At 32.6% G+C, this 27,837-nt stretch overlaps 1 protein-coding gene and 1 long non-coding RNA gene across 3 annotated transcripts; one reads left to right on the top strand and one right to left on the bottom strand.

Annotated features, from left to right (window-relative positions):
• Positions 1 to 2,170: 2,170 nt before the first annotated feature.
• LOC132717326 (glutathione hydrolase 1 proenzyme-like) lies at positions 2,171 to 23,593 on the bottom strand. 2 transcript variants are annotated; one of them, XM_060700769.1, is made up of 16 exons: positions 23,450 to 23,580; positions 22,719 to 22,786; positions 22,066 to 22,192; positions 20,363 to 20,471; positions 16,138 to 16,289; positions 15,157 to 15,277; positions 14,525 to 14,592; positions 13,459 to 13,532; positions 9,355 to 9,560; positions 8,787 to 8,880; positions 8,086 to 8,296; positions 6,945 to 7,097; positions 5,828 to 5,930; positions 5,076 to 5,199; positions 3,916 to 4,035; positions 2,171 to 3,732 (listed from the first exon to the last, which is right to left on the bottom strand). In XM_060700769.1, the coding sequence occupies exons 2-16, from the start codon at positions 22,765 to 22,767 to the stop codon at positions 3,566 to 3,568; spliced, it is 1,878 nt and encodes a 625-aa protein (XP_060556752.1). In that variant the 5' UTR covers positions 22,768 to 22,786; positions 23,450 to 23,580; the 3' UTR covers positions 2,171 to 3,565. The 2 variants fall into 2 exon arrangements, with proteins under 2 accessions (XP_060556752.1, XP_060556751.1); XM_060700768.1 differs by having other exon boundaries at positions 2,172 to 3,732; positions 23,458 to 23,593.
• On the top strand, positions 11,005 to 12,907 carry LOC132717327 (uncharacterized). Its single transcript, XR_009623945.1, has 3 exons — positions 11,005 to 11,806; positions 12,139 to 12,239; positions 12,725 to 12,907. It is a non-coding gene; the product is annotated as an uncharacterized LOC132717327 (long non-coding RNA).
• Positions 23,594 to 27,837: the final 4,244 nt, after the last annotated feature.

The following is a 27,837-nucleotide window of genomic DNA, read 5'->3' as shown; positions in this document are numbered from 1 at the left end:
GATAAGCTTAGTATTAACACCAACACTATTGTTTAAAACAGTTTTACACAGACAAGCAACAAAGTTGTAACTCTCTTGAATTTTTATTTATTTTAGCGCAAGAAAAAAAAGCAGTGACCTAGTGGTTGAGGTCAAGGGATCATGGATTTGAACCCTACTAAGATCATGACCATCTTTCTTTATATGAGAACACTACTGCCCTTAAATCAACAGAAAGCTAATCAACAAAAAATCTGATAACATTAGTAATAAAGGGAGAATGTTATTGATATAGGAAATATTGTTTCAAGTGAACATACATGTATTAAACAAGTCAATCCACATATTGCAAGTAGAAATATATCAATAAGACAAACTTTGAAGATGTATAAAATGCCAATAAATATATAAAAAGATCTCAATGAAAATATTAATTGCAGAGTCATCAATAAAACAAAATCTCAAAATACTATTGCATCAAGAATAACAAATATAATATGCAAATGTATATAAAGAAAAATACATCACAGATAAGAGACAAAAAAAACAACAACAACAAAAACTTCATCTTAATTTAAACATTTTCACCGAACATTTTCATAAAGTAGAAATTATCTTGGATATTAATAAATATGACTCATAGAGAATATTAAGTCATAATTATACTGAATTTATTTAATGAGTTGAATAAAACTATCTTATGCGAGCCTCTGCCAAGTATGATATTCATTTATTTCACAAGTTCAATAAATTCAGTATTTTTTTTTTTTTACTTGGGTTTTACGTCACACAAACACAGTATAGGTCATGTTCCAGCTTTACTGGTGGAGGAAGACCTCAGGTGCCCCTCCGTGCATTTTTTCAGGCCTGAAAGGGCACCTGAGTAGAACCATCGACGTTCTGTAAGCTAGCTGGATAGCTTCCTCACATTAAAGAATACAAAGTCCCTGCTGGGATTCGAACCCACAGTGGTGAGGGGCAAGTGGTTTGAAGTCAACGACCTTAACCACTCGACCACGAGTAATAAACCTACACCAATATAATATTCTATTTATCACATACCCTAAATATAGACTGTTTAAAGTGCAAAAGAATCATTTTCATTCAATTGCACTATGGCGCATGCTAACATTTTGCATGTCTTTACACTACGTATAACACAAATGACATCATGTCCAGATATATGCAAGGCCATGCAACACCATTTATCTTGAGTGGCCATGCAACATCATTTAACCTGAGTGGCCATGCAACACCATTTATGCTGAGTGGCCATGCAACACCATTTTTACTGAGTCAGTAAATCAGCACGGGTAAAAAGCATCATGACCTGCATTTTGTGAGGGAAAGGAAAGAAATTTCAGTAAATGCTACTTAATTTTTTGGCAGGGTATCCTTGAATCTTTTCACCGTAAAAAAAAATTGTGTCTCTGTTGAGCTAATGTGTATACCCCATGATAGATTTCTTTAAATTGGTGGTTTTAAACTAGAATTTTTATGGTGGGCTTTGCTTTATTATGTAAACAATATGTTTACTTATGATTTTAATGCATATGTTCTAGTGATAAATAATATACACATATAAAAAAATTACATCATTTATGTTTTATATATAAATGGTTTTTTTTCAAGCCCATTTTTTATATTTTTTTTTGGGTCGGGGTGGGTGTTGATAACCTAACCTTCCAAAAAAATTTTATCCGAGCTTCCATGCATATAAAGTGTAAGGTTGAATATGTTGAAGTTAATAAGCCCTCTTATTGATGGGCTTTTTGCTGTAAATCCAAGGAATGTGGTCAAAAACCATACGCTTAAACAAAATTTCAATTTCTGTTTCAATTTCAGTTATGATTTTTTTATCAAATACAGCAACAACAAAAATTCAATTCTGAAAATAACTTAAATAACTATCACCCTGACCATAACCAAGAAAAGAATCTACATTAAATGTATTCCTAAAGTTAATGAAAGTCAGTACATATACGAGCCGCGTCACGACAAAACCAACATAATGGGTTTGCAACCAGCATAGATCCAGACCAGCCTGCGTATCCGCGCAGTCTGATCAGGATCCATGCTGTTCGCTTACAGAACCTATAACAAGTAAAGAAACTGAAAGCAAACAGCATGGATCCTGATCAGACTGCGCGGATACGCATGCTGGTCTGGATCCATGCTGGTCGCAAACCCATTATGTTGGTTTTGTCGTGATGTGGCTCATATTATTATAGATAATCAAAGTTGCAGAATGTTTTGTACAATATCAATACAGATTATAATATATTACAAAATGTAGAGATCACAACATTGGATTGATTTATATAAACTTCATAAGTTCACAATGGAATGTAACCGACAATAAACAAGAACAATAAATATACACTAAATAATATTTACCTAAATGAAAATATAACTTGCTAAGTCATATTATTGGGTTGGAGCAATACTGTTGTAACTCGTAGTACATAAAGAAGGAGTTACAACAGTTTTGCTGCAAATCTTCAAGTATTATGACAAAGCAATTAAATAATCTAGAGATATATGTATATGAACACTAAGCTACAACAACTACTTGAAAATAATCAATAGGACAGAAACAGGCCAGTCCTTTTGTACTTTTGTACAGTCTGACCTGACTTTCTAAACTACTGGCCCCTTGTTCATATAGATTTTAAGGATCAGAATAAATTTCAAAATTCAGCCGTGTCATGACAAAACCAACATAATGGGTTTGCCACCAGCATGGATCCAGACCAGCCTGCGCATCTGCCCAGTCTGATCAGGATCCATTCTGTTTGTTATCAGTTTCTCTACTTGTTATATGGTTCGTAAGCGAACAGCATGGATCCTGATCAGATTGCGCAGGCTGGTCTGGATCCATGCTGGTCGCAACGCATTATGTTGGTTTTGTCATGACACGGCTCAAATAGCATATTTTGATGATTAAATTTTACAAATAAATCATGACGATTAAACAATACAATTGTATAGGTGTTTTTTATAACTAGATCAAAATATTGATCTTGGTCTTACATCTACCGTATTCCTAATTTTGATAATTTCATTAAGATGATCAGGATCAAATTTAAAAACTAGAATATTCCCCATTGTTTATCTTCACAGATTGAATATTTAATGTTAATTTGATCAAATTGGACTTGAAATAGCATGCTTATGATATTTAAGAATAAATTTATTGTTATTTTACAAGATTTGGGCATTTTACAGTTGATTAAAATATTGATCCTGATCCTAAATTTGATCCTTATATATATTTTGATCTGAATATTTTTGTATTCATTTTGTTACTTGTCGATTTTATCACAAAATATAGTTGTTTCTTTGCAAATCATCAATTTCTTGAATTTTGTTTATGAACCATTTGCTTCTAGCAAAATACGATCAAATTTAGTTTTTATAAAACAATGTAAATAAAATTAGGATCATTTAATCCTAACCCCGATCTTTTTTTAATGAACACCAAGCCAGGCCTGGCTCCAAAATATCAGTAAAGTTTGTTACAACAAAGGTGCGTCTACAGATCTATAATATTATAATTAATGAAAAATAAAAATAAATATCTAAATCATTTAAACAAAGCTGAACCGGAGCCACTTTTTCTAGGATCTGCGACAGCTACAATCTCATCTTTGATCTTCAATACAGCATTTACAACACTCTGTTCTTTATCTGTAACCTGTATATTATGTCCCATCTTTGCCAGACCAGCCAGTACCTTGGCCGAGAAACCCTCTGAAATTTGATAGGGAAATACTTTAATTTATATTACTATTATCCCTTTATTATTAGCAATATACAATGATGCCCGACAGATGCTTTTTTGTTTTGCCATTTTGTTTTGCCATTTTAAAACAAAGTAAAATACAATTCACGTGTAATTATTGAGGCCTTTAAAAACCTGACATCTTTTATTACCTTCAACTTCTACAACTTTAGCATCAGGATTGTACAGCTGACTGTGTATCCTTGGTGATGACACAGATTTCTCCAAGGTCATTCCAAAGGTCAAATTGTTCAATAATGTTTGGGCAATACCTGAAATAGAGATAATAAAAATGGCTTGTATGTTCATTGAAAACGAGAGAATAATTTAAAGATAAGATTCAATACATCATTTATACCATGCTGAACATGAAGTGTTCATACTTTTGTTTACTCATGTTTTGCTTGATTGAAATGCCCTTATAAAATTCACAAGCCACTTACATAACAACACTCTTGATTACTAATTCCAGCTTTCATTAAACCTCAACCCACTAAATTTCTAATATGGACTTGTCTTTCCTATTTTAGGACTATCCATCACATTTTAAGTATATCAAGATAAGAATTTTAAGTTGGTCAGCAAGAATGCAATAAGTACGAATCAACCATTTAAATGGAAAAACATGTTGGTTTCAAATTGGTTAATAAAAATTACTTCAAAAAATTAGATTCATAAAGCAGGATATTGTCATCTATCACTATTTCAATCCCTTTGAAATTCTTTGTCAATGGAGGACAACTGTTACAAAAAAATTTCCTGTACTAGGACAATTATTTCCTACAACAGTTCTGCAAATCAAAGTATGACTATGAAAAGAATTACCCATCGCTTAACCTCAAAAGAAAGTTAAAGCCAATAACTGTTGAAATAGATGTAGTGTGTTAACGTAGCAATTAAGGAAAATCATTTGCCTAAATTGTTCAAATTGCCTATGTAAATGATCGGCACTGACTAAAAATGAGATCCAATTGGAAATGAGGGCCCAATGAGGATCCAAAATGTGTTCAAACAAGATATTAATCTTCATAGACTTTGGAAAGAGAGCTATAATACTTGTAATAATGATAATAGACTAGAAACATATACAAAGATATTGGTATATTTCAAGATACTGATCATTACTTTTGTATGAAATTAAAGAAACATTATCAATTGATGTGTATTGAAAGTATTGTCAGGGGTATAAGTGCTATACATGTAAAATATAGAAGCCAGAGTTAAAACTTATCACATATATGATATAGTAGTGGTTGAGAAACAAGGGGTGTAAATATGGTTACATATATATTTGACTCGGTCAGTTACGTACCTGTTATAATTCTGGAACCATTAGCTGCACCACACACCATACGTAGCCCACATAGATGTCCCGTCTCATACACTACAGTAGGAGACATACTGGACATTGGTCGCTTTCCTGGATGTATTTTGTTCTATAATAAATAGAAATATCAGTTCAAAACATCTGAGTGCCCATCAAAATAATTTTTTTGCTGTTTTTTTTGTTTTTTTTCATGCAAATTTTTACAGATTAATATTTTGGTCAAAACTTTGGCAACTCCCCTAAATTGCTTCCTGTTAACAAAAAATTCCCTTTTTTCGTTTTGTGAAGATTTTTTTTACTAACAGGGCGTTTGTTTGTTTAAAGGGTTTTTCCTCAACCCACACAGATAGGTTTTTTTGGCGACATTCAGCTTTTTTTGGTGGAGGGAAAAACCTCACGTATCCTTTTTGGCATTTTCCTGCCAATGGGCCCTGAGAGAACCACCAAATTTCGTTGCAGCGGGATAGCTTTCGCACATAAAAAAAACAAAAAGCCTTGGGATTTAAACCCCAGTTGGGGAGGGGGAAGTGGTTTGAAGAAACAACCCTTTCCACCGGCCATGGACGCCCAATAGACCGGGCGCCAAAAACAATTTTTTAGCCTGGGAAGATTTTTTGTCCCTTATGATTTTTAATAAAATCTTAAGGTAGCACAAATTGGCAAAGGACATTGGCACTGTTTTACATCTAAACTTTAATACAGTAATTATTGAATTGCAAAATAATTTAAACCCTTACCAGCACACTTCCTTCCCCTGGTTTATTGAAGTCAGCCATTTCATTGTTAAGCAGTATACCAGATTCTGTTAATATCATACTTCCAAACCAGTCATTGATTGTTCTTAAAATGAAAACAAAAGACATAATAGTATACACTAACCAATACACTCCTAGATTTATGCAAAGGATAAGCCCTTGCGTTAAAACTTTAGAGTCCATTGTTACTTTGAAGTGACATTATGCTCATTTTTTCACTGTAGAGTTGAATTAGTTCGTTTGTTTTTGTTTGTTTGATTGGGTTTTACATCACACCAACACAGTATAGGTCATATGGCGACTTTCTAGCTTTACTGGTCAAGGAAGACCTCAGATGCCCTTCCGTGCATTATTTCAGGCACAGATGGTCACCTGAGTAGAACCACTGACTAGCTGGATAGCTTACTGACATGAAAGGATACAAAGTCCCTGTTGGGATTCGAACCCACAGCTATGAGGCAAAGTGAAGTCAACGACCATAATTACTCCATTTAAATTTTATCAATGATGTTAGACCTGTATCTAAATATGAAATTTTCAGACAGGAAAGCCTCCTTACCAAGCCAACAAAACAAATTATTGTTACAAGTATATCTATCTTATATAACAACATCTATACATGCATAACAAAATTTATTGTTCATTTTTTTTAAAAATCAGTATTTAAATAGTCAATTGGTTTTTCAACATTAACCCTAAATTTCTATCAATATTCAATCCAAAAGTCTAATCATCATCACAAATCCACTGGTTGTCCCTCTATGCATAATTTCAGACACAAGTGACCACTTTCACTATGGTAGCTGAATAGCTTCTTCCCTTTAAAGAATGTAAAATTCTTAACATGAATGAAACCCTTAGCAACAGCAGGCAAGTTATTTCAAGCCCGAAAACTTAATCATTTGAAAAGGAGGTTTCAGAAGTTATAGCTACTATCTGAAACTAGATGATTAAAATATATCTTGTCCAATGAAAAGAAAAAAAGTAAAGTATTTACAATGTTTATTCTGCTGTTATTTTAAATTGTTGCAACGTTTTATTTTGTAAATATTGACTGAAATTATAAACACACACCCATTGTTGACAAGAAGTAACTTACGTAGTAACTGAGACCATAAGCTCGGCTGTATCTATCACAGATATATGAGCAGTCCCTTTATCTGCAGGCAATCCAACAAGGTTACCGTAGAAATCAGCGTCCATTGTGACGTTATTTTTTGTCTTATTTCGCAGACGTGTCGCTTCTTCTTTGCTTTAGACATAATAAAAACATCCCATATGATAATTATGTTATTTTTAAAAAACAATAAACGAGCCGAGTCATGACAAAACCAACATAATTGGTTTGCAACCAGCATGGATCCAGACCAGCCTGCGCATCCGCGCAGTCTGATCTGGATCCATGCTCTTCGCTATCAGTTTCTCCTCTTGTTTTATGGTTCGTAAGCGACAGCATGGATCCTGATCAGACTGCACAAATGTGGAGGCTGGTCTGGATTCATGCTGGTCGCAAACCCATTATGTTGGTTTTGTCATGACGCGGCTCAAATATCTAGAAATATGGGCATGGATATCTTTTTTTTTTTCTAAACCAGCGTAACTTCTACTATTCCAAAAGTTAACTACCTATATTTTTAGAATAATCTTATAATAACTTTATTGTAACATAACTTTTTTTCTGTAGCACCATATTTTTGGGTAAAAGAATCCAAAACTATCAAAACCATTATTTTTCTGACTTAAACAGACTTAGATAAAACGGATATTTATAGACAACATACTACATATAAATACACAGAATACTGAAGCCAAAAATAATGCTTGAAGTCACTACAATTTTTATTTATTTATATATTTTTTTTTTAAATCTTAAATTTTATTATACCACCCTGATTTTTTTGCCACAAAGATATAATCTTCCCTCTCCCAAATAAACCACTAAAACAACAAGTGTTGGTAGGACAGCATGCTCGAACATTCTTAGAGCTTAAAAGTAAAAAAGCCTGAATAATGTAGTTTTTTTTAGAAATCTATGTTAAAGTTATGGACCTGGGATAGTGCCCTTCTATTATGTTCTCAAATTAGTAAATCAAGTTTCTTTCCTTTCCCTCTAGTAGTTTTGGAGATAATTTGAACGATAAAAAACAATATTAAAGTGTGACACTGACACCGAGGATAGTACAATTATTACAGCTCTCCCTATTCTTCCAATAGTTAACCTAATAAACATTTTCACTCACCTTATCATCACTTTCGTAGCATTATCAATACTTGCTGTGTTGAACTTTGGGTCTCCTAGAAGTTCTTTCTGAGCATAACCAAACTTGAACGCCTCTAGTATTCTGTGATACGTCTCATTATCGTTTTTAAGAGAGTACCCCTCTAAGAAGTTCATTATGGACAAGATAACAGGTCCACTCCCTGGTGCCGGTACAGACTCTACTGTATACCCTGAAGATAATGAATAATGTTTGTTTGATCAACAAACTTGTTTACAGACACCGTAAACAATAAGTCTGTTTGCATGACTTATCTGTCACATACTACTTCAAGTATGGCTTACAAACAACTTGTGATACCTGTGCATTATAATTTCATCAATATAAACTATTTGGTTTAATAGATTTTGTGATTTTTATCAATTTTTTTAATGGTCCATATCACAAACTCATAACCCCCTACCCCATCCCCCATCCCTTCTGGATCCTTGCATGTTATATCATTAAAAGGGAAGAAGACTATGATGCTTTTTTTATACTGCACCTGTGCATGCTCAAGACCCCTACCAAACCAAATTAAAATAAACTAATTTGATAGACCCTTCATAATCAAAATTTCAACATCCCTGGCAGAATTCCAACCCATAACTGTCCCCGGCAAAATAATTGAAAGACATAAACCTGAACGACTCATCCAAAGAAACTCTGTTATTTATACATACCATGGTATTTAGTTCTGACGACTTCGCGAATCTCTACGGAATATCCTGCTAAATCCTCATTTGATAAAACTCCAGGTGTATCTACCTTAACAATCTGTAATATCAAACATAATATTAGAAAATATAGGATTTCAATGGCAAATATTAATGAAAATAGCATCCAAATATGAAAGAATTTTTTTTTACATCTACCAACACTATAAAAGTCATATGGCAAATTTCAAGATTTAACATTAGCCCTCTTCGTGCATTATTTTAAGTACAAAGGAGCACCTGAGATCAACCACCGATGTTTCGTAAGCTAGATGAATAGATTCCTCTTGTGAATTAATCCAACGTCTCTGGTGAGATTCGAACCCACGGCAGTGTGGAGGAAGTGGTTTAAAACCAACAACTTCTGGATCAGTAAAAAAGTTTTAATAATTTCTGTAAGGTTAACCAACAAGTGCCTTGGCAAGTGGTTTAATATGACAATAGCTAAAAATAGCTGAAGAGCTAAAAATAGCTTAAGAGCTAAAATAGCTTAAGAGCTAAAAATAGAAATACATGTACGAAAAAACCACTTTACCTCCTTGACAATATCATCAGCTATACTCCCATGATAGAAAATATTGGAGCCTTCGGAAGCTATTTTATCTAACGTAGCAGCCAGATCGGGCCTTTTTATTACATCCCCTTCCTGTTTCAATGAACCGTCCGTCTGTATGTAATACCTGGCTAATTTTGAATCCATGAATGCATCTCTTCTAAACTTTGGACTCTTAAACACCATTTCTAGTTAAAGCGGAAAAAAAATCATGTTCTAAGTCAATACTGGTCATTGTGGATTTCAGAGGACTGCTAAAATAGTGCCTTATTATACTAAAAACCATTAAGTTCAGTCATGAAATATAAAAGGTATATAAATGATCAATAAACAATTTGCTTTATCAACAAGCATCTGTTATGCCTGGTTGTGCAACAATTTTTGTTCTCGTACTAGTAAACACTGCCAAATCTACTTCCTGGAAGAATGAATACTTGTGGGATTTTTTTTTATGGACCCATGCTCATGACCATGGAAGAAACGAAACTTCCAATTCCTGGGTTGAAAAGAAAGAAACTTTCACCACTTAGCCAAAATTCCCCTTTGTCTGTATAACTGAACTGAATTAAGAGCATCAAAAGGAAGGCAAATACAGTAACTAACAAGAGTTCATTAATTCAATACCAGACTTTACCTGCTTTCATGCAAACTTCTGTACTGACTGATAAATATGCAGCTAGCCACAACTCATTGCACTTTGCCTTTTTTTCCACAGTCACTAGCAAAGGTTTGCAAGTGACATTCTAATGAACTCGCAAAATGAGAAATTAACTTGCAAAGCTGAATTAACAGGGTTTAAATTTCTGTTTCCAACATCCATGAAACTTGTTTTCAAAACATGCAAAAATCATGCATCAAAGTTAATGACATCCATTGTGTGTTTGTTTTATCAAAATATTTAACAAAATTACTAATTTTGTCGGCTGTCTACCTTGCGGTTTTCCTTGATAACCATGTAAACAAGAATTCTTTTAAAAACAGACACTATTTATATGTTTATTCCAAAGTGTGTGATTTTTCCTGCCATTTCCAATGTGGTTTTCATAGCCACCATCCCGTCTGTAGATTTTCCACAGTCTTTCTGGAAAAACTCTGGAAAATAGCCGATTTTCCATGAATTTCCATGAATTTTCATGAAAACAAGCTTTTTTCCACAGTATTTACAGAGTACTCTGGAACAATTTTCATGGAGAACTCTGGAACTTGACTTTTTCATCAAAGAAATAACCATGAAACACTTCTGGAAACTCTGGAAAGTTAACACTTAGACAATTTTCAAGGAGTTTTACTCTGGAAAACACTTAGTCATTTTTGAGAAAGTTTTGGACTTAGGAAATTTTCATTTGATTGCTGCATTTATGTACACTTCATTTAATACATTAAATTTTAATATTTTTTCTTAAGTTAAAAGCATAAATAATCTTTTTAATATAATACAGTTTTCTGGTTTTAAGACATAATTAAAATAAAGACAATTTAAAATCTGGCATTGACACAATTGTAAACTGTTGACCAGATTTTTAAAAAAACAGCAAGAACATTTTTTAATGACTTTAATTACTTAGCACTGAGATTGGTCATACATGTATACTAACTGTAATTAAAAGTAGCAGTTGTCAAAAGTTGCCCATCAAGAGCTTAACTGTTTCTTTTTATTGCAAAAAAAACAAACAAAAAAACAACAACAACATGCAACCCCATTGCCACACTTTGGCATTGAAAATGCATTAAGTTATTGTTTCATTTAACTTTCATTATTTTCAAGGTATCTCATATCAAGCCTGATCTGAGTGGTTCATTATTATATATTACCCTAAGTTAGAAAAAATAAATACACAATTAAAGAGAAACAATTTAAATTTAAGAACAAATGTAATTGTTATGCACTTATATTTCTTTATTAATTGATGATAAATTTATTATGTATCTCTATTGAAGTATATATAATTTATATATTCATCCTGTGTAGAAGTAACTTATGCATAGTGATTAATTTCTGGAACATTCAAATCAGCATCAGCCACAATGTAAATATTTATGACCTCTCAAGTGGAACCCACTGGTTTCATAACTACCAAGGTTAAACTCACCTATCTGATATAAGAGAATAAAAAGAGGTAAAGCAGGTTTACAACATACTATATTACACTGTAGCTCTCAAGTAACTTAATACCCTTGCAGAACAAATCACAGGTCAGAACACTCCTTCCAGACGGGTCATTTGAACAGAAGAATTGAAAGATAATGTTTATTAGTGCCTAACTGCTTAAAAGTTATAACTTGAAATATTATGTTTGAGCATTGGAAATTAGATCAAATGAGTTTAAACTGGACAAATTTACAAAAGTTTTCTGGAAATATGAACTTTTAAACATGTGTATTTCATGATTCAGTTAAAATGGAGGGAACTACATGTATATAACCATTTCTAACAGTAAGTACAAATGTATTTTTATTTTTTAACACTTATTATGTTAGTTTTTTCAAACTTTCTTTGCAAGTATACACTGTTTCAGTGATTGTATTTCTACATACATGTAACTTTTCAATATTAGATAGATAGTTAAGAAAATCTTTTTCATTTTTAAATAATGGCGGGAAATTTTAAATCAGAGATAATTATTTTCCATTCAAAATATTGGTGATTGAAACAGATTCCATATCAAGCAATGAATTTCCAAATTCACATTTAATAAAATTCATAATATGCCTTAATTGTAATTTCTTGTTACTCATGTACATATGTTTATTTTTTCAACATATTAGGTTGCAAACTTTCAAGTCTTGGAGTCACATGAGATGTTTCAACTCAAAGGATGTCAGATGAGGGAAAAGTGATAAATGTACTGTTGAACAGAACTATCCTGGTAATAATTTAGTTTGTTTTGTAAAAAAAAGTTGAAGTAACATGTTTTCATATAAATGCATGCTATTTTCAAAACTCTAAACAAAATTTTGTTCTTCATGTTTAATGCATATATTATTGTTATACTGACCCTCAAACTTTCAGTGGTAATTAAGTACTTGTGAAGGATTAAGTAATTTAAACTGCCATTACATACAGTTGTCATTATATAGATATAGGAAAAGCAGGGAAATAATTGACACAAGTTTATCATAATGTTAATGTTGACCAAAAATAAATTATTTTCATCAAAGCATGGTGTTTACTTGATAACTCTGTGCTGATATTCTGCAAAAATTATTTAATTGAAAGTTTTCCATCTTAACTTTTTTCACCCTTTCATGTTTTTTATCATTTATTATCATGTTTAAACAATACTAATTATATTGACATTGTGCATATAACACAAGTACATGTATTTATATACTATTAATTCATATTTTTCAGTATCCATCGGAGAGGTCACACCACAAGTCAAGAAGATGTTGCATCATGTGAAGACAGTGAAGTGAATAAAACACTCTGACATAGAAATAATTGTGAAATGTGCAAATTACTATAAGTGTTTGAATTCTTGACAACTAGAGTGTTTTTTGGATTTGGTAATAAAAACACAAATGCAAATTAAAAGGTCATTTGATTTTAGTATGCAACCATCATTTCAGTAATCCCAAAATGTTCCAGAATTATTTCAAGGCTAAATGGCATTTTACTCCTGAGATCCTATTAACTGCGGAACTTTTTCCAGAGCGGCTCCGGAACATTTTCCAGAGTAACTCCGGAACATTTTCCAGAGTAACTCCGGAACATTTTCCAGAGTAACTCCGGAACATTTTTTCCAGAGTATTATGTCATTTTAGCAGACCAATTTCCAGAGTTGCTTTGAAAACTCTGGAACATTTTCATGGAAAACTCCGGAAAAGTTTCATGAAAAAAGCTCTGGAAATTCATGGAGAAAGTATATGAAAATTCACATTTTTTTTCAGTTTTCTTTGAACAACTCCGGAAAACTAGTCCGAATTATCCAGAGTTGGCAATTTCCATGAAAATTCCGGAAATTTCATGGAAATTCATGGAAAATGTACGGACGGGAATTGTAAGCAAGACTTCTTTTACAAAAATAGACACTATTTAAATGTTTATTCCCTAGTGTGTAACATATATAAAGTGTTTTATAATACCTGTATGTCCGGTCATTTTGAAGCCATTTCGTGCAATATCAGCAGCTGGAGCGACTACAGTTTTCCAAGCTAACCTGTATACAACAAATGAGCCGCGTCATGACAATACCAACATAATGAGTTTGCGACCAGCATGGATCCAGACCAGCCTGCACAGTCTGATCAGGATCCATGCTGTTCGCTTTTAAACCTTTTAACAAGTAGAGAAACTGATAGCGAACAGCATGGATCCTGATCAGACTGCGCGGATGAGCAGGCTGGTCTGGATCCATGCTGGTCGCAAACGCACTTTGTTGGTTTTGTCGTGACGCGGCTCAAATGTGATTAAAATTATATGCTCTATACAGTTTAATTCATTTATTGCATTTGTTTTAAAGACCTATCATCACATTCCATTTTGCATTCTTCAGGTGATAACTTGATAAGTGTCTAATATGTTCTAAAGCCATTAGGTAAAACATAATAAAACTCATGTTTGCTCTTCCTGTAAAGAAGAAAACTTATGTGTTCTTAACACATAATGTGTTCTTAACACATAATGAACACATAATGTGCAATTTAACAATTGGTACTTTAACTTACACCATTACTTAAACACTAAAGTATTTTATATGGAAGTCAATATACCACTTTGTTTACATTTTGCTACCGTTGTCAAAAAAAAAAAAAAATCACATTTTTTTAAGGTAATAAGCATTTTCAAAGGTTCTTAATCCATGATTACGATATTATAAAACATATGTTTGCAGAGATTGAAAATTCCACTTGTCCATTCATAACTACAAGTAGAATTTAAGGGAACTCGATGCAGGACGATGCCTGTACATTGGATTTAGAAGCTACTCATCCTGCAGGACAAGTGACTCTGGAATATTTTTCGATGCCTAGTTTGTCCTTTCTAAGGAAAGATGAAAAATATTTGTTTTTGAGGCATAATGTGCCTTTAACATAGTAAAACTTTTCATGAGACTATATCATATATATAAAATATAGAAATATTTAGTGTGCGTGCTGTTCAATATGAAATGTGAACACATGTATTAGTTTACACAAAATGTTGTCTTACTTTCCATATGTTTTGTGAGCTTCTTCCATACCCTTGAGTTCCCCTGGAACAGCCACTGCCATCACTCCCTGCAAACAAACATACAAAGCGGTGATCAATTAAATCTCCTAATTGTAGTATTAAATTGCATCCATATACCAAAAAAATATATATATAATTTCAAACTTGACATATCAATATTTTTGGTTAGGAGATTAATGATTAGTGATCTATTTAATAATGTAAATATAATTATATATCAAGTATCTGAATAAGAACCAAGCTATAAAATTCATATTTCACAAGCCATCAGTTTTGTTTTTTTGCATATTAACCTTATATTAACACATTTTTGGTCCTATTTTGTTGGCTTTTCACAGCATTGGATTTCCCAGAACACTACCACCTAAATAACGAACTACTTATCCCACACGATTTCTGAATCAGCAAGTGGAACACAAAACACCATTAGATTCAATATCTGGGATCAATTGCTACCAACCATGTGGTTCCGTCTAAGATAATAATTTGTTTGTTTGTTTGTTTCATTTTACACCTTTTCCCAACAGTTAAGATAATAATATTTACAAAAATAATACAATATACAGAGAAGGCTAGCGTGGAGTCTTTCACACTGAACTTCAAATACATACCATTTTCATTTTTGATTCATCCTTGTACATAGCTGGTGTCACTCCAGCGGGGGCCGTCTCCCTGAAGTCAAACACTTCAGATTTCTCTATCTTATGGTCATGAACAAGCATGAAACCACCCCTGAAATGGAACAGTATATCAGCCGCGTCATGACAAAACCAACATAGTACGTTTGCGACCAGCATGGATCCAGACCAGCCTGAGCATCTGCGCAGTCTGATCAGGATCCATGCCGTTCGCTATCAGTTTCTCTACTTGTAATAGGGTTGGTAAGCAAACAGCATGGATCCTGATCGGACTGCGCGGAAGCGTAGGCTGGTATGGATCCATGCTGGTCACAAACCCATTATGTTGGTTTTGTCATGGCACGGCTCAATTATGAATAAAAATAGGATCACTTCAAAAATAGGGTGGTAGTAAGAAAAATGTTACACTATCCATACAATAAGAAAGTACCTCAACAACTGACGTTTTATTTTAGACTTCTACAAAGTAAATTTGCCATGCAAATAGATAATAATGATAAATTCAAATCAACAAGAGCTGTTAGTTGGACAGCATGCTCAACTATTCCCAGTGCTTGATAGTAAAACAAGAGCCTGGATAATGTTAAACTTTCTAAGTTCAAAAAGGGGCCATAATTCTTTACAATAGTAAAGTACAATAGTTTTCCCTATTCTTGGAATAGCCGAGTTAAAAGTTAAGTACACTGCACATATACATGACTTTAGAGTTTTTTCATGTGTATAGCCCAGAACTTTTTGTTAGAAGCAAGTCAAAACAGTTCAACTTTATTAAAGCTTTTCTTAAAAGTTGAAAGAGTATAATTTTATTGCTACTGCTGGTAGAATTTTTTTGGAATAAAACAAATACAGACATACAGGTCTGGCCTGGCTATATACAGATGGCAAAGGCTAATCATTTACGGTTCAATCAGATTGAGTTGATATGATCTATCTATATACAAAGAAATCCCATACCCTCCTAGCCCCGAGCTTTCTGCATTAATCACTCCCATACAAAACATAGCAGCAACCGCAGCATCTACAGCATTGCCTCCCTGCTCTAACATCTGTAGTCCAACATTGGAACATTGTTTTACACCACATGACACTGCTGCATTAGCACCAATCTAAATACAAGGCAGGTACATGTAATATTATCATTCGATATTAAAGGAATGCCACTGAGATACCAATGGCCTAAAAAAAAATTCATTTCTTACACACAACACTGAGTATTTTTCTCTTGCAGGCATCAAAAATATTTTCAGACCAGCTGGTACATATATAAAGACAGAGATTGAAAATTCTGCTTGTCAGCTAGTAATTACAAGTAGAATTTAAGAGAACTTGATGCAGGACAAGTAAAAAAAAATCAAAAATGTTGCCTGCACATTGGATTTAGGAACTACTCTTTCTGCAGAACGAGCGACTCGTTTTTCATGCCTGCAGGAGTGTTAAGAAAAAATACTCTGAAATAAATTGAAAATCATATTTTTGTCCCCTTCTTAGTCTGACCCGAGTGAAAAGCATTGCACACCGAAATGGAATAAGAGGTAACTTCTTTTACTTGTTTCCTTTATTTCCTTTTGTTTTAATACAGGGCCCTTGGCCCCTTATTCTATTGTTATGGAATCAATTTTTTGTTCTCTTTTGTTCTGTTTAAAGTTAGATGGCCCTCTATTTACTTTAAGTAGTGCAGGCCATCACAGCAAGACTTACAAGAGCAAATCTACATGCCCCACCCCCTCCCTAAGAGAGGGCATAAAAAAAACAAGAGGGCCATGATGGCCCTGAGTCGCTCACCAGAAATAATGGCTTTACAGTGTTGGAAATTATTTTTGAAAAGAATTTGCAGAAAGGCAAGTCCAGCTCTTTCAGCAAGTTCAGCTAAACTTTAACTTGCCCCTCTAGTAATATTCTTTCACAACACTGAATGTTTTAGCTTTTTTTCTTCATTATAAAAAATAGGGCCACTAAGATGGCCCTAGATCACTCATCTAACCCATCATTTCATTATTCACAATATAAGTAGAAATATTTTGCCCTAATATTTTGGAAAGGCTTTGTTAAAAATATGTATGTTGCAAGTGTGTTCCTATGAGACTATGTAGAATAAATGCAGAATAAATGACCACTGGAGCAGGATTAATTTTGACTAAACAATTTTTTTTATAACTTTTTTAAATGAAAACACGAAATGTCACATGCAAAACATGTAAGGTGTAGATGTTTGAGGACAACAAATTTTTAATACATTCTGTATGGTAACAATATTACAGTTACTGTACCTCAAAAAAAAGACAATAGGTCAAACATTGTAAAAAATATGAAAAGAAGGCCAGTTGATATCAAAATTCAATTCAGCATCAGAAATTACACCCCTAGTCCAAATTTCAAGTCTGTATGTCAAAAAACACAAGAATGAAGGTCAAATTATATTAAAAATATCAAAAGTAGGTCAGTTGATATCAAATTCATTTCGGCATCAGAATTTACAAACCTGGTCCAAATCTAAAATCTAAATGTCAAAAAACAAGAAAGTAGGTCAAATGGTGTCAATAATACCTAAAGTAGGTCAGCTGGTATCAAAATTGAATTCAACATCAAAAATTACACAAATTACACCCCTGGTCCAAATTTCAAGTCTGTACATAAAAGACAAAAAAAGTAGGTAAAGCGATATCAAATATATCAAAACTAGGCCAGTTCATATCAAAATTCAATTCAGGATCAGAAATTAAACCCCTTTCCAAATTTCCAGCAGGTACATCAAAAAACGACAAACTAGGTCAAACAATATCAAATAATAATATCAAAAGTTAAGTCAGTTGATATCTTAATTCATTCCGCATCAGAAATTACATTCCTGGTCCAAATTTCAAGTCTCTGTACATCATTCCAAATTTCAAGTCTCGTACATCAAAAACAAGAAAGTATGTGCAATGGTTTCAAAAATATCAAAAACAGTTCCACTGATACCAAAATTCAATTATGCACATGAAACTCAGGTTCAACAGTCTGTCCCAAAATTTATTGAAATGTGTTTTTTCCAAGTTTAAATCCAATTCAGGAAGAAAAAAAAATGAAAAAAATACAATTTTTAACAAAATTCAATAACAAAATTTAGCATACAAACTCATCTTTGTTAGTCAGGTACAGGAGAAACAAATTTTATGTTTCTTTAGGCCTATTTTTTTTCCTGGTTAATGACCTACAATTGACCTTACAATGATGCAATATGATGTCCGATTTCTAGTTACACATCATAAACAGGTCATGTTCCAAGCCATTGAACCTCTTTTGGAAAAATTGAATAACATATGTACACATTCCAACATAAGTTGTTTCCCTTTCATTATGAAACATAGAAATTTATTGAAATTTATGAAATTCTTACTGAAAATGTCTAATTTGGATAAAAGAATGAATAAACTATGTATGGGAAGCTGCATATCCTATTATAGGCCAAATAAAGTTGGTCTTTTCTAAAAAAAAAAAAAAAAAGTTTTTTTAATGACACTTATAATCATTATATTTATACTGTGACCTCCTATAGTGTGAAGAGTTTAAAACATAACTTATCTTCTTTGTGTTACCTAAGAATGCTACAGGCAAAGTTTGGTGATCATCCATCAAATATTTCATTAGGAGATGATGTTCAAAGGTTTTTCTATATTTAGCTTTAGCGGCCCCAATCAAATAAATATGTACAAACTTGATAAAAGACTACCTAAGAGTGCTACAGACAAAGTTTGGTGATTTCAGTAGGAAATGATGTTCAAAGGTTTTTTCTATTTTTAGCTTTGGAGGCCCCTAAAAGGGGCAAATCAAATTAATATGAGCAAAACATGATAAAAGACTATGACAAAGTTAGTTGATCATCCATCAATTAGTTCTGTAGAAGTAGATGTCTAAAGGTTTTTCTATTTTTAGCTTTAGCAGCCCCTAAAAGGGGCCAATCAAATTAATATGAGCAAACTTGATAAAAGCCTACCTAAGAATGCTACAGACAAAGTTTGGTGATCATTCTTCAATAAATTCTGTAGAAGAAGATGTCTAAAGGTTTTTCTATTTTTAGCCCTATAGACCCCTTAAAGGGGCCAATCAATTTAATATGAGCAAAGTTGATAAAAGACTACCCAAGAATGCTACAGACAAAGTTTGGTGATCATCAACCAATTAGTGCTGTAGAAGAAAACATTTAAAGGTATTTCTATTTTTAGCTTAAGAGATCCCTTAAAGGGGCCAATGAAATTAATATGAGCAAACTTGATAAAAGACTTCCAAAGAATGCTACAGACAAAGTTTGGTGATCATCCATCAATTAGTTCTATAGAAACAGACGCTTAAAGGTATTTCTATTTTTAGCTATAGCAGCCCCTAAAAGGGGCCAATCAAATTAATATGAGCAAACTTGATAAAAGACTACCCAAGAATGCTACAGACAAAGTTTAGTGCTCATCCATCTATTAGTTCTGTAGAAGAAGATGTCTAAAGGTTTTTCTATTTTTAGCCCTAGAGACCCCTAAAAGGGGCCAATCATATAAATGTGAGCAAACTTAATCAAAGACTACCAAAGAATGCTACAGACAAAGTTTGGTGATCATCCATCAATTAGTTCTATAGAAACAGATGTTTAAAGGTATTTCTATTTTTAGCTATAGCGGCCCCTAAAAGGGGCCAATGAAATTCATATGAGCAAACTTGATAAAAGACTACCCAAGAATGCTACAGACAAAGTTTGGTGATCATCCATCCATTAGTTCTGTAGAAGAAGATGTTTAAAGGTTTTTTCTATTTTTAGCCCTAGAGACCCCTAAAAGGGGCCAATCAAATAAATATGAGCAAACTTGATAAAAGACTACCCAAGAATGCTACAGACAAAGTTTGGTGATCATCCATCCATTAGTTCTGTAGAAGAAGATGTTTAAAGGTTTTTCTATTTTTAGCTCTGCTGACCCCTAAAAGGGGCCAATTGGAATGACACGAGCAAATTCAAGTGTGACTGTCACAAGGATGCTACAGACCAAATTTGAAGTAAATCTGCCCAGTAGTTTCAGAGAAGAAGACGATTGTTGACGCATGACGACGGACGCCGGAGCATCCCCCTTTGATACTAATAGCTCACCCTGAGCCTTCGGCTCTGGTGACAAGAATTTTCAAGTCAATATAGTGATACAAAAATATTACACATAAATACCTGAGGAGGACCAAGATAGATAGACAATATCAATGCTATAGTCACAACTACTGAGAAAACAAATGCTCCAATCACAATGATTCTTAACCCTCTACTCTGATCCTGTAACCTGAAATTAAAATGGAAAACTATGTTACCAATAAAACTTTCATACTTTGCAAAATACAGTGATATTACTGCTTTTTATTTTAACTTTCCAGTGTTTTACTGTAATATATCAGATGATTATATTCTGATAAACCACAAGTGAAATTGATAAAATATAAATTTCACTGTAGCCGGACTATATCTGAATGCGGATGAAAAGAAAATCATAACTAAATGGAATGACAGGCAAAAATAAATGCCGTTATACACACATTTTGCTTCTTTAGGAAAGTCGATATCATCATACATGTTAAAAATTAACAAAATTAGAGAAATTTAACAGAACTATATTTCAAACATGATGTGACATCATGATGTGATGACATCAAAAAGGAGAATGTGCGGCGTTATGCGGCAAAATCAGTAAAAAGTACTTAAAATCCCTTAAAAAGCATGAAATAAAAAGAAAATTTATTTGTTTTACATATAAGAATTAAATATATTTCATTCGTGAACACCAGCTTTTCTATTTTCACTTGAGGCTATGCCACTCGTGAAAATATTGCACCTGATGTTCACTCAGTGAAATATATTTCAATCTTACATGCAAAACAAACAAATATCCTCTACATGTTAACAAACTTGTCATTTATTTTTCTTATAAATATTTACAGTTTTAAAATCAATACTAAGAGGTTAATACACGGCAGGAGAGGGCCGGAAGGTGATAATCGGCCCGCAAAATGAATAATGGACCCGAGGGCTTTAGCCCGAGGGCCATTATTCATTCAGGGCCGATTATCACCTTCCGGCCCTACTCTGACGTGTATTAATGTCTTTAATACACTTAGTAGATCTAATAGTTGCATTAAAAAAAAACAAAAAACAAAAAAAAAAAACAACAACAAAGTTCTTTCTTTGAAATTCTTGTCTACTCTTCTACTGTTCTGTACAGAGATGTTTACTGTTTCTGTGTTCAAAGCAGTAGAATCTAGAAGCAAGTTTTATTTTCATATTTTTCGGAATGAAATGGTCGTATTATTTCTTCAAATTTCAATAGTAACAAAAATGTGTTTGTACTAAATACGCTTAAGCTCTCATAATAAAAATAAAGCGATTCGTGCTGACAACCTACTTTCACTTTTACAGTTAACTGTTTGATGACGTAAAATATGACGTCATTGTTTCAGTTTGTTCACGTGCACATGTTCTGCGGGCTGATAACTAGTTCTCGGCCCCGGGCCGCAAACTCATAATAGGTCACGTGACATTCATAATCAGTTGAAATCATAGGCAATTTGTTACTATATATAGTAACAAGTGTATTAATATCAATTTACTCAACATTACAACAGAGAATGGTTATATTTATAAACTCATGAAGAAAATTTATGATGAGAAATTTTACTCCCACCTATAAAAGAGTTTTAACTTGGTTTCACATAAATGAGAAAAATATGTTGAATTCACAAAACATACTGATAATAAACATGAAATGTTTATACATTATAATTTATATTCATTAATATACACTCATATAATGATATTAATCATGAATTTTCTTCACATATATTAGAAAAAAAACCCACTCAAATATCACAATAATTTTTACTTACACTGCTTTCCCGGCTTCAAGCACCTTCTTTGGTTTCTTGAGAGGATCACTATCTGAGTGGGTGGGGCTATCTTTGACTGACATTTCCTGTATGTTGCCATCATTGTCTAGTAACTCCACCTTATCACCTATTCAAAAAGTCAATAGAAATTGAATCACTTAATACCTTTATAATATATTCATTTTTATTCTTGTGTAAGATCATACATCCTGTTTATTTCTTTAGAAATTAAAGAATATTTTGCAGCTCACTGTGGTAATATTGTTTTTGAAATTTGGAAAAAAAGTTATTTTGAACTGGTAATGGGGCCTTATGATATACTGACTCCTGGTGATGAGGCAAAAATGTGCTCTAGCTAGCTACATCCTGCTTATTATCTCCGGAAAAAAAATTACATGACAATTTGAAAATTATCCGGAGAGACAATCCAACATGCTTTCTGCAAACTTCTTCCTCTTTTCTCAAGAAAATAAACAAATAATAATTAAAAGGTATGAATTTGAAATCTTAAATGATCTTGTAATTGCAGTCTGACAAAACTTCCACTTACTTCAATTATGGCATGATTGAATATAAAATTACAAAATCAAATTAAAGTATAATCAACTTGCATTATAATAATGTTCAATATTATATTAATTAATAATAAGTACCTGGAGAGCCTGTCTCTTCCAATTTATCATAAGCACCTTCTGAAGTCATCTTTTATGTTAATGCTAACCTGAAAGATAAACAAAATACCTAAAAGCTACAAAACTTCAGATGAGCAAAAATATTTAAAGAGAAAAATTAACTAAGATTTTAAGAAAAGAAAAACAATTTCGGAATCAACGAATGATTCGCATGTTATATGCGATTAAAGGCTGATTTTGCAGTTTTTATCAACAAATTTCTACTTCGTTTCCAAAGCAGTACCAGCTATTTGGTCGCTTTATTTGAGTATTTGACCTCCTTTTGGTAATTTAAGTGGATTGTGCTGTCTGCAGTGTGTAAAAAATTTCATGAAAATTAGCACGAATCTGGAGGCATGCTGTTTTAAGATATATTTAATATCAATTATATTGGATTGCATCACATACATGCTTGTGACATTAGACCTGGAATTGTCACACTAGGCCTATGTTTTTATTAAAAAAAAAAAAAAAAAAACACACGGCATGCACTGTATTTTGTCTACGTGTTTTAGTCCACAGTAAACAGTGTAAATGAGAGAAAAATAAACCAACTGGTGTAAGATTTTAACAGTCTTTTAGTAGTCAAAAATGGTTTGAGGGCGAATAATCTTTGGGGCGAATCGTTCATAATTCGCCTTTTGAAACGTTTACAGAGTAAAATTTAATAAAAGGACACCGTCATACAACTGTTCATTGCATAATCATCACACCTTATTACCTTTACTTTTATTAATGTTGCAATGAACTTTTTAATTTTACTTCACATTAATTTATGAGAAACGTCAATATTTTCATCACAGTCACCAGACGCTTGATTATTCGGTAAGTACTATTTAAGGTTCCAGAGTAATAAATTAACAGTCGGGTGGAACATCACTAAATATTTTCCTTTTGTTTTTGTGTTGTGTTGGTTTAGAACTTAGGCATGTATCGGGGTCATGCCGTACCTCATTGTATTGTGCTAAATTGCATTTCATTACTTTGCATAGAATGTGTAAAACATACTCAAACTTTTTTTGGTTAAAGAGATTGAGTGGTTTATTTTCTTACTGAACAGGTCACCTTAGAATAATGTTAATAAATGTGACTATGTATGTAAATACCTGACTATTGTTTATTTTTGAAGACATTCAAAAGATCATTTAATTGTTTAAACATTAACTACGCAAATTTTAAATCACTGTTCACCAAATTTTACAAAAGAATGTTTAGAAGATATACTTATATCTATAAATTGATTAATAAACGCTAGGATGTGTACGTCCAATAAAATTTTTAAAAAAATTATTTAATGATGGAGATTTATGATTTATAAACCGGGAAATGATAAAAATAAATGTCTCGTGTTGTTATATACATGTACATACATGAATTTTTAATTCACATTCTGTTCAAGCCGGTGCTGTGGTGGAATGTTGTGGGGACAAAAGAGATGTTGCACACTTCCAATGATTCTTTCACGGACAAAGTTGCATACTCGTATATTCACATTTGAACCTTATCTCTATTCATTGCATCCTTCTCTTCTTTATAATCAGTTGTAAAACATACTCAAACTTTTTTTGGTTAAAGAGATTGAGTGGTTTATTTCTTACTGAACAGGTCACCTTAGAATAATGTTAATAAATGTGACTATGTATGTAAATACCTGACTATTGTTTATTTTTGAAGACATTTAAAAGATCATTTAATTGTTTAATAATTAACTACGCAAATTTTAAATCACTGTTCACCAAATTTGACAAAAGAATGTTTAGAAGATATACTTATATCTATAAATTGATTAATAAACGCTAGGATGTGTACGTCCAATAAAATTTTTAAAAAAATTATTTAATGATGGAGATTTATGATTTATAAACCGGGAAATGATAAAAATAAATGTCTCGTGTTGTTATATACATGTACATACATGAATTTTTAATTCACATACTGTTCAAGCCGGTGCTGTGGTGGAATGTTGTGGGGACAAAAGAGATGTTGCACACTTCCAATGATTCTTTCACGGACAAAGTTGCATACTCGTATATTCACATTTGAACCTTATCTCTATTCATTGCATTCTTCTCTTCTTTATAATCAGTGGTCACTTTAAGAGATTAGTATTGAATCCTATTTAAATGGATCCATGTGGTGCAAGAGATGTTGCACTGTATTTCATCTCTAATAATCAGGCTTCAATTTCCCTTTCCACCATCCCAATCATATTTTTCTCTCCTCTCTACATTTCATCACTCAATACCATATGAAGTTCTTTAAGAAGTAATGATTCATAAACTGACCCCATCTCCTACGCTATTTTTAACTCTGTATATTTGCTATAATGGCTCTCGAGGAATCTCCTCTTTTAAGAATTCTGATTCATATAAAAAAATCAACGAACCACACCCACCTCATGCCAATAATTTAAAAGAAAATAATTTTACTGACGGGAAGATCTTGTAAATAGCACATTAATTTTGATATTGGTTACAGTTATCAGGTAAAAATTGTAATGTTAATTTTTCATTTATCATTTCATTGCCAATCTGCTTTATATCAGGGGTTACTGCATCCCGAACCATTCCATTTTCCATTCTCGATTCAATAAAAAATATGGCCGGCCTCTTTCGATTTCAAATATGCGCAATGAATGCATACAGGTACATGTAATATACACGCTAAGTAAGAGGAGCAATTTATTAACCATTATCATTATTAATTGTTTCGTCACAGATTTCTTTGATATAAAGTTATCTCCATTAATACATTATGTGATGTAAATCTAATGCATGTCAGTCATCAAAATATTAATTAATACATACATTGAGCTTTATAAAAGTATATTATATATCAACTGAATATATTGAGAGCATTCGGCTTTTTTATCTTTCTAAGTTTTGTGCAACTACTTTTTTACATACAAAATTGAAAATAATGCAGGCTGGGTTGATTGAGATTGTTCATGGACGGGAAAGATAAATGTCTAACCTAGCTTCTGTTCAGCCTTATAGAATCGATACTTTATGCATTAGAAATAAATACCATTTTTAAGTTATTCCCTCATTATGCAAGGCCTTTCGATATTTAAGAAAAAAACAACAAGAACAAACGCTGAGTGTGAAATAATGTGTGATAAAAGTAGTAAAATGTAAATAAGTAGTATTTAGACTTCCATACAAAATACTCAATAATTATAACTGGACTAATAGTTGTCAAAATGCAAAATACGTTAAAAGATGGCTAGCTACAACTGTATATGGCTATATGCAATTGTTTTGGAAACCGTACTGTACAGCAGGAGACGAAAAATGATTTTTTTAATACTAAAAGTATTAGCATTATATTTGTTTTATTTGCATAGACATTTTCTTTTCCATTTTCCAAAAATCTCTATATTAAATGCCTCTTTAAACAAGTTAAACGTCAGCATAATGTTCTTCACATCATTGAATAGAAGATACTGATCTATTACAGTGAAGATGAACTCTGCTGCCGCTGCTGTCATAATGTTTAAAGTTTTTTCATTAAATTGTGAGGACTGGCTTGGCCTTTAAAGAATGTGAATGAAGAAGCGCTTACGTATTGATCCATACTTATCTTTATTTGAACATTTAAATAAATCAGTAAAAATACACCAAAACAACACATATTTTTTTTAAATCTTTACATTTACATTTAAATAAGACATTTGTACATAAGTTTGAATAGCTCTTCTAGCATTTCTTTCAGTTTTGAAATTTAGAGTTGTGAAGGGACCTTCTTCAGATTGTGAATGAGCCTTTTTAAGATCCCTGCAGTGCTTATAGGCATATAATCTAGTATCGCATGTACCAACACTGTACATAGGAATGCTTATTCCAAACAGTACCATGCCAAATGTTTGACAAGCGATAGGCCTGTAAATTTATTACTCTGAAGCCTAAGCACCTAGGTATTAAATCCGACGTTTTGATATCGTCACATTTTAGAAAATGCTATGAATGCCTTTTAAACACAATTAGATTATCAAAAGATGGTAACACATCCGTTGAACATTCTGCAATTATACTGACTGAACGAGAATTTCCGCTAAATCTTTTGGATTTGTGATTTTCATGGTTTGGTAGTAATAACGGTGCACAATTACAACGAAAGAGCAACTGCATCTCATTTTTTCGGGAAAATCAATATTATTTTGTTGTCTAAATAAGTGTAAGTTGATACAAATGAAAGAGTTTATAACGATATCATTGCTTCAAGTTTAAGTGTCTAATCTTTTAGCTGATATGCCCAATTCTTTGCCTATAAAACCGAGATCGAAAATGGTTACAAAAATATCAAAATTTTAGAGAACTTCAATTTTCACTGTTTCTAGATAATGTTACCTTATTGATTTCCTTTTAAGTTGGTGTAATTGTATAGTATCTTCTATGTATCAACACATGATGATTAGCTATATTGTTTTACTACGTAGGATGGTAACTTTGTTAATAAATTTAAACTTGCCTTTCAAAGATTTCGTTGAAACTAAACATACTGAAACTAGCTCAATATATTATTGGTAAACTAAACACACAAAAGTGTCCTTTAGAAAGGTGACAGGACATCTCACCTTGATGTTTTGGCCCTTGTCTTTTTGGCTACCAATTTTAATATGGTACACCCTCAAACTTGTCAACAATGGACACAGTTGCCTTTGTTGAAATTGTTCGGGCTACAATATCATTTATCATATAATATGTTTGATGAGCCTTTTTAAAAAATCCCCCCACATAAATGTAGAAGTAATATAGCGCATATATACATACAATTCTTAAGTATATTCGTAAATGTTTGTTGGTTCAGAAAAAAGTAACTAATCGTAAATTTCGTTTAGAATACATTCATTTTTAGATTGACCAGTTTTCACTACATTTAGGAACAATGGACAACTACATTACACATCTGAAAGGAAATCAGGATTGAAACTGTGTGGCTGGGTTGTGTTTAGGGATGCGTTCATTGAATGCTACCCATCCTTTTCAATGAATAAATAAATATGCTGCTTAAAACCAAAGGTCCCTCGGTCACAATGCTTGCTGTCACCCTGCCACTACTCTCAATAGCTGACAAAACATTGGGATTTAGGGGCACAGTT

The sequence above is a fragment of the Ruditapes philippinarum genome, unplaced genomic scaffold (genome assembly GCF_026571515.1).
Source record: "Ruditapes philippinarum isolate M1 unplaced genomic scaffold, ASM2657151v2 ctg2073_1_1_1_1, whole genome shotgun sequence".
Classification (NCBI taxonomy): domain Eukaryota; kingdom Metazoa; phylum Mollusca; class Bivalvia; order Venerida; family Veneridae; genus Ruditapes; species Ruditapes philippinarum.
This window is presented reverse-complemented; position numbering and strand designations above follow the sequence as displayed.